The 14,039-nt window shown below is 34.3% G+C and overlaps 1 protein-coding gene and 2 non-coding genes across 3 annotated transcripts; 1 reads left to right on the plus strand and 2 right to left on the minus strand.

The window, feature by feature from the left end:
* Positions 1-211: 211 nt before the first annotated feature.
* LOC127086205 (uncharacterized) lies at positions 212-4,468 on the plus strand. The gene is made up of 4 exons (XM_051026925.1): positions 212-368; positions 469-547; positions 682-786; positions 4,071-4,468. The coding sequence occupies exons 2-4, from the start codon at positions 479-481 to the stop codon at positions 4,110-4,112; spliced, it is 216 nt and encodes a 71-aa protein (XP_050882882.1). The 5' UTR covers positions 212-368; positions 469-478; the 3' UTR covers positions 4,113-4,468.
* Positions 4,469-9,432: 4,964 nt separating this feature from the next.
* Positions 9,433-9,506, minus strand: TRNAN-GUU (transfer RNA asparagine (anticodon GUU)). Its single transcript has one exon. It is a non-coding gene; the product is annotated as a tRNA-Asn (tRNA).
* A 3,024-nt stretch (positions 9,507-12,530) lies between these two features.
* Positions 12,531-12,604, minus strand: TRNAN-GUU (transfer RNA asparagine (anticodon GUU)). The gene has a single exon. It is a non-coding gene; the product is annotated as a tRNA-Asn (tRNA).
* Between the last annotated feature and the right edge of the window lie 1,435 nt (positions 12,605-14,039).

Below are 14,039 nucleotides of genomic sequence, written 5' to 3' on the forward strand. Positions count from 1 at the left end.
TATATATACACATAACTTTAGTTTTAGTTTATAATTAGATCCTTGACAATTTTTAAAATTTTTGTAAGTTTTTATGTCACTAAATTTAGACACTTAATCATAAACTTTTTAGAGTTTATACAAATAATTTTTAAAGTAAAACAAATAAACCATTGACATTTTTTAAGCTTTTAAATACTTATCTAAAACTCTTTCAAATTAAATATTGAATTTAGAAAAGATTTTAAACCGGGTCGGGTCGAAAACGTCCTCGTAATAAACCACTTTAGAAAAACCGTCTGGGGTTTTCCAGAGTCGCTTCTTCAAAATACTGCAAAAAACCGTCACGGAGAAAAAATTGTTCCTTTCTGCGAAAAAAGCGCTTCAAGGTGCAACCTTTCTTCATGCTAATATTCAATTTCATTTTTGTTGTTTTTTCTTTCAATTTTGATTATTGATGTTGCTTTATGATTCTCATGTTTCTTATAGGTGAAGGACGATGTCCAAGTCTTGCAAGGGATTGGCCATGGAGCTGGTGAAGTGTCTCAGTGAATCTGATTGTGTTAAGGTTCGGTTTGTTTGTACTATTTTTTTGTGGTGTTATTGAATTTTAACATGATTTTTTTGTTATTAGTGTGATTTCTGCAATGTTTAATTTTGATTGTTTTGATGATTAATGGATGATGTGTTGTTGGTAAATAGGTTCAGAATAGATCCTACAGGGAGTGTGCTGGAGAGAAGAGTCCATCAATAGCAAGCGAGTGTGTAGGACTCAGGGAAACCTATTTCAATTGCAAAAGAGGCCAGGCAAGTTTTTATTATTTCTTAGCTTTATCATGTTACCTTGTTAGCTCTGTGTAATACTGACATATCTGAAAAAAGATGTGTCTGAAACTAACACCGGCACTTATGATTACATTTAATTTATTTATTTTTTTCTAGATTATTACTGGTGTCGACGTGTCGGTGTCGGCGTCGTGTTTCTGGTGTTCGTGTTTCATAGCTTGCTAGTTGTTATATATTTGTGGGCTTTTTAGATGGTTTTTAACCCCCTTAAGTGGGTTAGTTAATTTGAGTTGGTTAGTTAGATTTTATATTTTGTTTGTTTATGCTAACCAACTAGTATTATATAAACTTGTATAAGTTATGGAATTCTATGAGAAAATTTTAGTTTTCCCAAATTTCACCCTACCGGTCTTCCTTACAGCTGGTATCAAAGCTCCATGAGGGGTCCGATATAGAAACTGTCTCTGTATAAGTGACACTTATGATGGAAGATGTGTCTGGTGTTCGACACTTGTCATGTTGGACACTGACATACGGCACTGACATTACATAGACACATGTGACTACATTCAATTCATTCATTTTAAAAAGTATATGGTGTCGACGTATCAATGTCGTGTCCAGAGTCTGTGGCTGGTTCAGTGCCTCATAGAAAAATTGTAGTTTCTTAAATTCATGGCTAATGGGAGCAACTTCCTGCAATCCCATATGGTTTGATGGTCACTATCTATGACTAGTAGGAAACTTTTATGGAGAATCTCCTTTCATTGAAGGAGTATTGGAACTTGGTGGAAACTAGGATTCTGTTTCTCCCAGTTGTAGCAACTTAAAAACCGGACAAGATTGTCTAAGAGAGCAAGTTAAAAGATCTAAAGGTGAAAATATATCCATTTCAAGCTAGGGGCAAAAACTATCAAAGTTCTACATGGGTTAAAGACGGTCGGTTGCAAGCACTAAGGAGGGAACATGAAATTCTTGGAATGAAGGAACGGGAAACTGTTGATGATTGTTTTTTGCAAGAACTCATGCAATTGTTAACAGGATGAAGATTCATGATGAGAAGATGGAGCGACGTATGATTGTCTAAAAAATCCTCAGATCTGTGACTGCAAGATTTGATGATGGGGTATGATCTTTTGAGGAGTCGAGCAATGTAACCACCATGTGACTGGTCTCTTGGTGCACAATCAACGGATGAAAGGCCAAAAAGGAGAGCAAGCCCTTATAATCTCCAACGCTAGACAGGGCAGGAGGAAGATGGAGGGGTTGTAGGGGAACAGGTACAGGAAGACAACCTGTAACAAGGAATTGGTGGAATGTTACAAAATGCAATAAGTTGGGGCATTACCAATACCAATGTCCTAGTGTGGAAGGGAGTGCCAACTATGCAAAATTCGATGAAGAGGAGATGATGCTCATGACATCTACAAAGGCTACAAATACCACAATTGAGGGAAACAAGTGGTTTATTTATCATGAAAGATTCAACGAGTTTGGGAAGCTTGGAGAAAATTCAAAGATGTCAGTCATGTGGTAAGGAATATTAAACTGGAAATTAAGGGACTTACTCAGCTCATTGCTGATGCATTTTACACCCCTGATTTGTAAAATAGCCTCCTGAATGCTGTTCAGCTTCAGCAGAAGGGACTGATTGTTGTGTTTCAGCAAGATATGTGCAAGGTCTATCATTCTGAAAGAGGCCTTATTTCTAGCAATATATCTGTTCATAGATTGTATGCCATTATTGTTCCTACGATTCTCTCTTCCTGTTTGCATATAATGGGTGCAGACAACGCTCAATTGTAACTCTAGACATATGGTCATATCAGCATTGAAGACTTGAGAATTTCTTCACAGAAGGAGATTGAGTTATCTGAAAGCTTCTTAGAGACTTGATCTTTGTTCATTCTGACATTTGTGGACCCATCAAACCTAAATCAAATGGAAAATAAGAGGTATTTCATCACCTTTCTTGATGATGAAGTACAAAAACATGGGTTTACTTTCTGCCAGAAAAATCTGCTGCCTTTGATATTTTAAAGAAGTTCAAGGTTATACTTCCTTGGAATAGACGGGTTTATAAAAGTTCAAGGTTCTACTTCCTTGGAATAAACGGGTTTATAAAAGTTCAAGGTTATACTTCCTTGGAATAGACGGGTGGAGAGTACAGTTCTTCAGTATTTGATGTATTTTGTAGAACTAATTGCATTAAAAGACAATCCCCGTGACATACATTCCAGGTAGAATGAAGTAGCAGAAAGGAATAATAGAACTGCAATGATTTTGGTTAGAGGTATGTTGTTAGATAACGAGGTTCGTGAAGAATTTTGGACAATATACATGCTCTAGCGGAAAAGGACGCCACACTGTACTTGAGGAGGCTTGGAATGGTTAGTCCGTCACTTTCAAGTATTGAGCGCATTATACATATTAATGTGCAGACACTCTTAAGAAAGAAATTGGACCACAAGAACATCAAGTGTGTTCTCTTGGAAGTCAATGAAGGAGTCTGATATGACACATATAGGTAGAATGAGACATTTCATAACACTAGAAGTGGCTCAAAATGATTGTGGAATATGCATATTTCATTGGTCAACAAAAATATGCTAAGGAGGTCTTGGAAAGGTTAGGTTTTGAAAAGAGTAACAATCCAACTGTCCTAGGATGCAAGTTATCAAGAAATGATGTAATATGAACGTTGGATCATGGAGTATTATACAAAAGAAGTAAAGGGGCGAGTTTGACAGCATACTCGGATATTGATTAGTGACTATGCAGTGGATGTGGGTAATAGAAAGAGTACATATCAAAGAAGAAATCGGTGGTAACTTTATCAATCAGAGAGGCTGAATTCATTTCTACATCATCTTTATGCTTACCAAGGGGTTTGGCTAAGAAGCTTGGATACGAACAAAGGAAGCTGTCACCATTTGGAACTGCAAGCTACAGTCATTGAAGAAGAAATAGCGTTGATATTCGGGACACAAGATAGTGCGAGTAATTGTTAATGATTCGTTTGAAGTTTCTTCTTGCTTTAGCTTTCAAAGTACAGGAAAACAATGGTAACGTTTTAGTCTCAGAAGGTTGATAGTATTTTCTCTCTGGTAGACGGAGAGATTTTGTTGAACTAAAATTCTCTTAACTAGTTATTGTGTTCAAGGTTATGCTCCATCAATTGTATAAATGCATATATTTGGTGAAGAAAATGAATATAGCTTTTATGTTAGTATGAATGTGTAAGCTTCAGTTCAGTATGATTTTGAAACTAAACAGCTATTTTTTTTGTTTTCATTCTTTATCAGGTTGATATGAGAGCAAGGATTCGTGGAAACAAAGGGTATTAATGAATGCCATAAATTGAAAAACAGTGGTATTGTACTGTTCAGTTTTGATACTCAATTTTTTACTCAAGATGGAGCCAACTCAAAGTGAAAGATGAGAATGAATCAGAGAAAAGGGAGACTAATAATTGTTTGATTCATGGCATTTTAAGGTTCCATGCACATGAAAAAATGTATTTTGATATGTTAGAAAGATTAGTATAATGCTCAAGTCAGAGTTTCAATTCTTTATATTAGTATAATGCTCTTTTTACTACAAGATTAGTAAAATTAGTATATTGCTCAATTCATGATCGTAAATGTTATGGACTACTGTATAATTTTCAAGCTAACGAGTAGATTCTATGTGAATTCCCACATATCGTGCTGACATTGTTAATTATTTTAATTAAAATCATTACAATAAATTATTAGTGATAGCATTGGTGGGTAGTGACATTACTTATAGAATAGTTTAATGTTTTTGTTTTACCATAAGATCAAAATTATAATTATGTAACTATGTTTTTGTTGATAGTTAGATACTGTTGATAGTTAGATAATTATAATAAATTATTAGTGATAGCATTGGTGGGTAGTGACACACACACATATATATATATATATATATATATATATATATATATATATATATATATATATATATATATATATATATATATATATATATATTGCGTCTATCATATACACATGCTATTAGGTGATTTATTTCAGAATACATATCTAGTTTGCCTCTCAGTTCACCAAGGCAAGAAACAAGAGACTCATAAATTGCATTAAAGTTTTCTTTCTTTCCGTAAAGTCGTATGTATGATTCTTTATGAGTCCTCAACTCATAGATAAGTTGATGACAAACAAGTGTGTGATTATATTCTCCTTTATCGAATATAGTTGAAACAGTTTGATAAGCACAATTATCGTCATCCTAAACATTGATGATCTGCTCGATGTATTTGTGCATAAAAATCCGCATATCGTTAATGAATGAAATCTTTGGTGGAGGTGTGGAGTAGGTGGTTTGCTAATGCGAGCTCCTTTGAAAAATATTTTTTTGAGATTTTGGAATTTGTGAGTCCGAATTTTTTTTTGTCAACATGTTCAAAATATGAAGGAGACCGCACCATTAAATTGTCACTCGGTGTAGGTTTGAGCTTCTTCGGAGCACCTTTTATTTTTACCGATTCACATAGTGGTTCCAAGTCAGTGGTTTTCGGATAAGCAATCTTCCTCAATTATTCTTTTATGTGGAGTATCATATTGTCATCGGCTTTCAAAAATTTCTCTTGTATCACTTTTCATTTGGTCAAGATAGAGATGTTCGATTTACCATCTTTCATGACACCATCATCATCAAACATAAGCCTCTTCCAGTGAGTGCAAACCTCATCCATTCTTATCAGGATATCAAGTTTCATCTTCTTTGCAATAACACAAGCACATGGGAGACCATACATTTTTATGTTTTTTGAAATCAAATTCAATGTCATGTCTCAAACACATTCCTTCTCTTCTGGCATGAGGCGACACACAATTGAATAACCGACTAACTTTTCAGACTTGGTTATGTAAACCACATATGACATTAAATCTCCATTTCTTGTTTGCCAATATATAATCACATAACTTAAAAGAGCAATCACATTTTTTTGAACCAGTGTCATCTCATTTAAAATTTCGGAGATGAGGTCTATATTTTTCACTTCTTTCGCACGTCACTATCACAAATGCACATCTTCTATTCGAACCATTATCGGACATTTCAATTACCACACTAAATCTCAGTTTGGAGACCTCCGTGCGAATCTATTGAAGCATGTGATCACGAAAATCAAACTCTTGCTCATTTTTAAATTGGTTGTCAACATCTACTGTCTTCACAATAATACATTTGACATTCAGAGATACAACATGTTTGAGGAAAACATTGGGGGTGTACCATATCTAATAAAAAAAATTACAAATAAAAAATACTCAATAAGTGCAAATTCTGTAAACAGAGCTGAAAAATAAACACAGCCAGATATCAGAAATGCATCTCCGAACGAGTTCATATAGAATTCAAAAATGTATCTCCAGAATAAACGCACGTTTTCAGACTGAAAATAAGATTAATGTGAGCAATAAGACTTGAAATAAATGATCTTTACCTGAAATTTCAACTTATTTTGCTCTCTTTGTGTGATGAAACACAAGATTGAAGATTTGGAGTGAAAATATGGATTGAGAATGGAAGAGTTTTTGGTAAGGGTTTGGAGTGGAAAAGTATAGTTGTGTGATATGCAGTTCAGTGTTTTATCAAATTATTTCGGAGATGCATCTCCGAAAACATCTGACATACAAAGTTGATAAAAATTTCAAAATCTCGTCCCAAACCTCCGAATATGCATTTCCGAAATATCCACTAGACTAATCAATTATGAATATATTTGTTGAAAATACTCGGAGATGCATCTCCGAAATAGTTTTTAGTATTAATCTAGGGTGACACTCATTTAGTGTGTCATAAAATTGATACATAGTACATTCAAAGATACATCTCTAAATTCTAAAGGGCAATTTCGGTTTTCCATGAGGTGTTTTATACATTGATATCACGTTTTAAAATTGCCTTTTGTGAAAATTTTGTTATTCAAGAGCCTACAGGTAAACATTAATATTTTAAATCCAATTTTTTCAGCAATATCTTATCAATTGTTTAACTAAATATTATTGTCCAATGAGTTTCAAATTCATAAGTCTTTCTCATTTTCCTAAAAAAAGTGTTACATAGATAATAGCACCAAAAAAAACATTATCTCGTCATTTTATATTTTCACTGAAATAATTTTTCTAATCGAAAGTAGACAATCATATTTTTCCCGGCCGTAAATAGGAATCTATCGAAAAAATAATTATTTACTATGTTTGTCTTTGACTCATCCTCTCTCTCAACCAATGACCCCCTTTACCTTGACTTCCTCATCCATATGATAAATATTCTTCCACCAACTAAATTCTCTTCTAGTGCCTTTATGCTCCCCATCCTCTATCAATGCATATTTATAAGACATGCTTTAAATTATAATTATGCTATTTCAGTCTTACACTTCCAACACCATTTTTTAGAAAAGTCAAGTTGAACAACTTAATATTATGAACACCTAACTCAGCTTGACACGCTCACAACAATATTTTCTAACTTAATCCAATAAATCTTACACGAATCCTCCCTACTCCACCCATAAAAAAGATTTAAAAAGAGATTTTTTTTAAATAATACTTAAATGAACTCAAAGAAGGAGTACAAATAAATGTGAAGAACGGACAAAACATATTTTAGAATAACAAGATAGTCTTTCATGGACTAATAAATTTTTTATTCAGTGAGTCTTTTGCAAATTCTATCAATTTATCGAATTCTAAAAATAAAGTCATTTTGGAAAATGTTATCCTCAAATAAGAATATCATTTGCAAATTGAAGATAAGAAATATTCAAATATCAACTCTTTAATATTGTGACCTTCAAATAGCTCGATCATTTATGATGATTTTATCATCACATTCAAGTCCTCTATTGTCATTAAGAGTATAAAGGGCTACAAAGGATCTCATTGCCTTGATCCATTCATCAAAGAATTTTTTTATGTGATTTCTATTAACCAAAACAAGTGTTGAAACACTCATACATTCACCTATCCACTTTCTCCTTATCTCAAAAAATTTCATGGATTACATTACTAAATTCAAATATTTCAATTCTACTAAATCACATGTCTTCTCAAAGTCAACCTTAAAAATTAAAATTTGGTTCCTCTTTTTTGTGTGTCACCCACCACTTCATTCGCGATTAAAATTCCATCAAAAGATTGTTTTCCCTTCATAAAAGTTGTAGGAGTTTTTGAGATTACCTTTGCAAAGATGTTTTTTAATCTATTTTCTAAAATCATTGCTAACACTTTATACATGCACCCAATCAGAGATATGAGCTTAAAATCGTTCAAACTATGAGGATTTTCCTTTTTTAGAATTGAAGCGATGAAAGTATTGTTGGACCTTTTCACAAGTTTACAATTCACCAAAAATTCATGCAAAAACTTCATAAATCAATTATCATCTATCATCGCATCCAAAAACTCTCGGATGAATCCAAATTTGAATTAGTCTAGCTTTAATCTCTTAAAACTATCAAAGTCCTACACCATATTCTTTTTATCCGCTTCTTCAAAATCTATGATTTAAATGATTAACATCTCAATATAAATTTTTTGAAAATCATATGTCAAACTCGTCCGTGCATATAATGATTTGAAATTAGACTTTTTATTAATAACTTTTGTATATTAAATATTATAATTCTTATTTTGTATGTATAACTAAAATACACAACTACATCAAACATATCGCATGTTAAAATATTTGTCATAAAATTGTTGTAAAACTTGAAAAAGATGGAGATGAAATGATGATAATTGCACAAATAAATTTAAAAATGTGTATGAATACATTATGTTAAAATTGAATTCACATCAATTTTTCTCAATGTATTTTGAAAACATTGACATAAATTACATATCATGTCAAGTATGTCAATTAAAAATATTTGGGGGATTATGTAATGTCATTGTCTTTCATTAAAAGCACTTTGCTCTTACACGCGTAATGTTTGGGGGACTATGTAATATCATCGTCTTCCAATGAATCACTTTGCCCATATGTGCTTCGTGCCTGGGGGACTATGTAATGTCATGATCTTCCACTAAAAGCACTTTGACTTTATACACGTCGTGTTTTAGAAACTATGTAGTAGTAAATATTTTTACATCATGACATCCATGTTCAGTGAGATAAACACCACACATAAGAGTTCACAAATATCCTAGAGAATACCCATAACAAGTGGGTAGAATATGAGATACTTAAAATGAGATCAGATAAGTTCTCCATAAAGAGACAAGGGTGAGGCCCATTGGATTTAAGACCAACGCGCCATAAGTGAGGAGATCAGCTTGGCACGTGGATGAGACAACCCAATAAAAGGGATTTATTACATAAATAATACATTCAAGATAGATCAATGAGCATTATGATTCAGACTCAGACAAAGGAACAAGAGCATTTATGGTCATTAAGTGGACATCAAACACAGAGGTTACTCAAATTCGTATATATACTAATGATAGTGGAAGACAACCGACAAACATGTTTATCAATATGTTTGTGGACCAATTCACTTTGTTGTATTTGATTTATTACCACTTAATGTAGTTTTTCTTTTATGGTTTTGGTGTGCTTCCAAAATTAAAATTCGGTTGTATATGATATGTCAAAAAAATATATTTAAAACGCTAGAAGGAGGGGTTGAACCTCCAACCTTGTGGTTAACAGCCACATGCTCTAACCAACTGAGCTATTCCAGCTTGTTGATTAAAATTTAATTTATTCCAATTTATTTTGTTAAAAGGTATAGTTTATGCGAATTTTTTAACCAAAATACCCAACTTTTTCAAAAAAAAAAAAACTCTGATTTCAAAAAAAATCTCAAACTACCCCACTTTTAAGAGGAGGCACCAATTGGATTGGCTAGGGCTCCTGGTGCTGCCAATCCAATTGGCGCCCATGTGTAAAGCTTAAAGGGAGGCGCCAATTATATTGGCACCTCTGTGTGTTTTGTAATTTTTTTTCAAAAAAAGTCTACATGATACATAAAGTCGAAATCGAACCAATTCATATTAATATTAATTCCAGTTTACACAAAAAAGACTAATGTTGATGACCGGAACCGACCTCCAGTCCCACATCCCCTAGCTACCTGAACTCGTGGCCCTAACCCACGTTGATGATTCACCCCAGGTGTTTGAGCATCTGATGGCCCAGGAATATCACTACCAACTGCATGAGATTGCCTGTTGGAATAGTCAGACAAATCAACGTAGTCTTATGTATGCATCGAAGGTGTACCACCATAGCTGAGTTCATGACCCATGCCAGAGTAATTGGGTTATGTTTGACTTATTGGTTGGCGACCGGGACGATTGAAGGGACACACTGGTGTGAATGATGCATCGAGAAAAGGTTGGAAAGATTGTTGTGGTGTTTGGTAGAGATAGGGTTGTTGAAGGTTTCAGTTTCGAGATGGTTGAGCTTCTTGGCTATGGTAGGAGGAGGGATGGTTGGTGTTAAATGATCATTGAGTGTTTTGGCTAAGGCGACTTTGGTAGGGTGATGTGTTGGGTGAGAAGCGAAGTTGGGTCTCAAGTTGATGATCTAGTTGTTAGTGCTGGTACGAGGCATGATCTTGGTATTGTGGTTGAGTGTATGGCATGTTAGGGTTGTATGTTTGTATGTTTGTGGAACGAAAAGTTTGAAGGATAGGGGGTTGTGTGTAGCCGGTCTGACAATGTTGTTGGGGGTTAGATATTGAGGCGTCTGGTGTGTAAGTTTCCTGGCGTGGATCGTATAGGTACATATCCTCGATGATGAACTCAAAACCAACCTCTCTGTACCAAGTCATATAAGTACGACACGGTTTTTCTTCCGTTGGCATCACTGCGTCAGCTAAGACATGGTCATGGTGGTGCTTCCATTTGCGACAGTCAGGTCTAGAGAAGTTTTGCCATGGGTTAAAGTTCCATTAGTCATTAACTTTGCATAGATGTCATTCTCCTAGGTTTGCTGGGGGGATCTGAGATGTGTTGTAGCATACCGAATTGCAATTTCACACGATCATTGAAAGCCTTTCGCCAAGACGTGCCTCATATTTGGGGGATTATGTAATGTCTTTGTCTACCATTAAAAGAACTTCTCTCTTACACGCGTAATGTTTGGGGGACTATTTAATATCATCGTCTTTCAATGAATCACGTTTCCCATATGTGCTTCGTGCCGGGGGGACTATGTAATGTCATGATCTTCCACTATAAGCACTCCGACTTTATACACGTCATGTTTTAGAAACTATGTAGTAGTAAATATTTTGACATCATGACATCCATTTTAGTGAGATAAATACCACATATAAGAGCTCTCAAATATCCTAGAGAGTACCCATAACAAGTGGGTAAAATATGAGATACTTAAAATGAGATCAAATAAGTTCTCCATAAAGAGACAAGGGTGAGGCCCATTGGATTTAACACCAACGCGCCATAAGTGAGGAGATCAGCTTGGCACGTGGATGAGACAACCCAATAAAAGGGATTTATTATATAAATAGTATATTCAAGATAGATCAATGAGCATTACGAGTCAGACTCAGAAAAAGGAACAAGAGCATTCATGGCCATTAAGTGGATATTAAACACAGAGGTTCCTCAAATTCGTATATATTCTAATGCTAGTGGAAGGCAACCGACAAACAATCCATACACATATAAATGATATTTTACTATCCATCTCTAGTATAGTTTACATGGATAAAAATTTCAAGTATAATTACCATTAAAGGATAATATGATTTATTATGGAATTCTAAACGATGACCATTCTTCATGCATTAGAGAGTGTGGAAGAGAAAACGTGTTCATCATTTACACTTTTATTGTGAGTACTTTGAGTGTATTTGGTTGAGCATTTTGAATTGGTTAGACATCCATAGTGTTTTACTCAGAAGTTATATCATTCATGCTACACTCTTTAAAAAACTTATTTATGGATGCAAAGAGTCTCGCAAAATAATTTGTTTGACTCGTGTGTGGATTTTGTGGAAATAACATAATAAACTTTTTAGATAAAAGAACTCTTTATATTGCATATTCTATATTGCATATTCTAGATCAAGTTAATATTAATGTGTGGTAGTGGTAAAAGTCTAAGAATAAAAGTTTTACATTTGATATGAATATTTGGTGGACCAATTCGCTTAGTTGTCTTTGATGTATAACCACATATAATATAACTTTTAGTCTTACATTTTGGTCCTATAACCACTTAATATAATTTTTCTTTTGTAGTTTTAGTGTACTTCTGTAATTCCCATGGGGGTTCTAGTTGACGTGTCAATTGTGTTTTTTAAAAAGAATATTAAAAACGCAAGAAGTAGGGGTTGAACCAACCTTGTGTATGGATTTTGTGAAATGAACATGATAAACTTTGTTAAATATGATGTGCGGTGGTGGTAATATTCTAAGAATAAATTTTTTCTATTTGATATGAATATTTGGTAGATCAATGCAGTTAGATATCTTTTATTTATAATCACATAATATAATTTTATTTTATTTTGTTTTGGCGTGCTTCTTAAATTCTCCTCGATTGTAAAACGAGTTAAAAAGATTAAAAATGCTATAAGGAAAGGTTCTATTTGATCTCAATATGTTTGTGGACCAATTCACTTTGTTGTATTTGATTTATAACCACTTAATGTAGTTTTTCTTTTATGGTTTTGGTGTGCTTCGAAAATTAAAATTCAGCTATATATGACATGTCAAAAAAAATATTTAAAACGCTAGAAGGAAGGGTTGAACCTCCGACCTTGTGGTTAACAGCCACACGCTCTAACCAACTGAGCTATTCCAACTTGTTGATTAAAATTTAATTTATTCTGATTGATTTTGTTAAAAATTATAGTTTATGCAAAAAATTTACCAAAATACCCAACTTTTTCAAAAAAAAACTAAAATAACCCTGATTTCAAAAAAAATCTCAAACTACCCCACTTTTAAGAGGAGGCGCCAATTGGATTGGCTAGGGCTCCTGGTGCTGCCAATCCAATTGGCGCCCATGTGTAAAGCTTAAAGGGAGGCACCAATTATATTGGCACCTCTGTGTGTTTTGTATTTTTTTTTCAAAAAAAGTCTACATGATACATAAAGTCGAAATCGAACCAATTCATACTAATATTAATTCTCGTTTACACAAAAAAGACTAATGTTGATGACCGGGATCACCTAACCGACCTCCGGTCCCACATCCCCTAGCTACCTGAACCCGTAGCCCTAACCCACGTTGATGATTCACCCCACGTGTTTGAGCATCTGAGGGCCCAAGAATATCACTACCAACTGCATGAGATTGCCTGTTGAGATAGTCAGACAAATCAACGTAGTCTTGTGTATGCATCGAAGGTGTACCACCATAGTTGAGTTCATGACCCATGCCAGAGTAATTGGGTTGTGTTTGACTTATTGGTTGGCGACCGGGACAATTGAATGGAGACATTGGTCTGAATGATGCGTCGAGGAAAGGTTGGAAAGATTGTTGTGGTGTTTGGTAGAGATAGGGTTGTTGAAGGTTTCAGTTTCGAGATGTTTGAGCTTCTTGGCTATGGTAGGAGGAGGGACGGTTGGTGTTAAATGATCGTTGAGTGTTTTGGCTAAGGCAGCTTTGGTAGGGTGATATGTTGGGTGCAAAGCTAAGTTAGATCTCTAGTTGATAATCTAGTTGTTAGTGCTGGTACGAGGTATGATCTTGGTATTGTGGTTGAGTGTATGACATGTTAGTGTTGTATGTTTGTATGCTTGTGGAACGAAAAGTTTGACGGATAGGGGGTTGTGTGTAGTCGGTCTGACAATGTTGTTGGGGGTTAGATGTTGAGGCGTCTGGTGTGTAAGTTTCCTGGCGTGGATCGTATAGGTACATATCCTTGATGATGAACTCAAAACCAACCTCTCTGTACCAAGTCATATAAGTACGACTTGGTTTTTATTCAATTGGCATCACTGCATCAGTTAAGACATGGTCATGGCGGTGCTTCCATTTGTGAAACTCAGATCTAGCGAAGTTTTGCCATGGGTTAAAGTTCCATTGGTCGTTAACTTTGCATAGATGCCATTCTCCTAGGTTTGTTGGGGGATCTGGGATGTGTTGTAGCATACCAAACTGCAATTTCACACGATCACAATTGTGCATATATATATATATATATATATATATATATATATATATATATATATATATATATATATATATATATATATTCATTTGGCGGCTATATTAAAATTGATTATTGTAAT

The sequence above is a fragment of the Lathyrus oleraceus genome, chromosome 5, assembly GCF_024323335.1.
Source record: "Lathyrus oleraceus cultivar Zhongwan6 chromosome 5, CAAS_Psat_ZW6_1.0, whole genome shotgun sequence".
Lineage (NCBI taxonomy): Eukaryota > Viridiplantae > Streptophyta > Magnoliopsida > Fabales > Fabaceae > Lathyrus > Lathyrus oleraceus.

Coding starts and splice junctions, on each gene's coding strand:
- LOC127086205 (XM_051026925.1), top strand. CDS start 479: ATGTCCAAGTCTTGCAAGGGATTGGCCATGGAGCTGGTGAAGTGTCTC. Junction 548..681: donor GTGAATCTGATTGTGTTAAG/GTTCGGTTTGTT, acceptor GTTGGTAAATAG/GTTCAGAATAGATCCTACAG. Junction 787..4,070: donor TCAATTGCAAAAGAGGCCAG/GCAAGTTTTTAT, acceptor ATTCTTTATCAG/GTTGATATGAGAGCAAGGAT.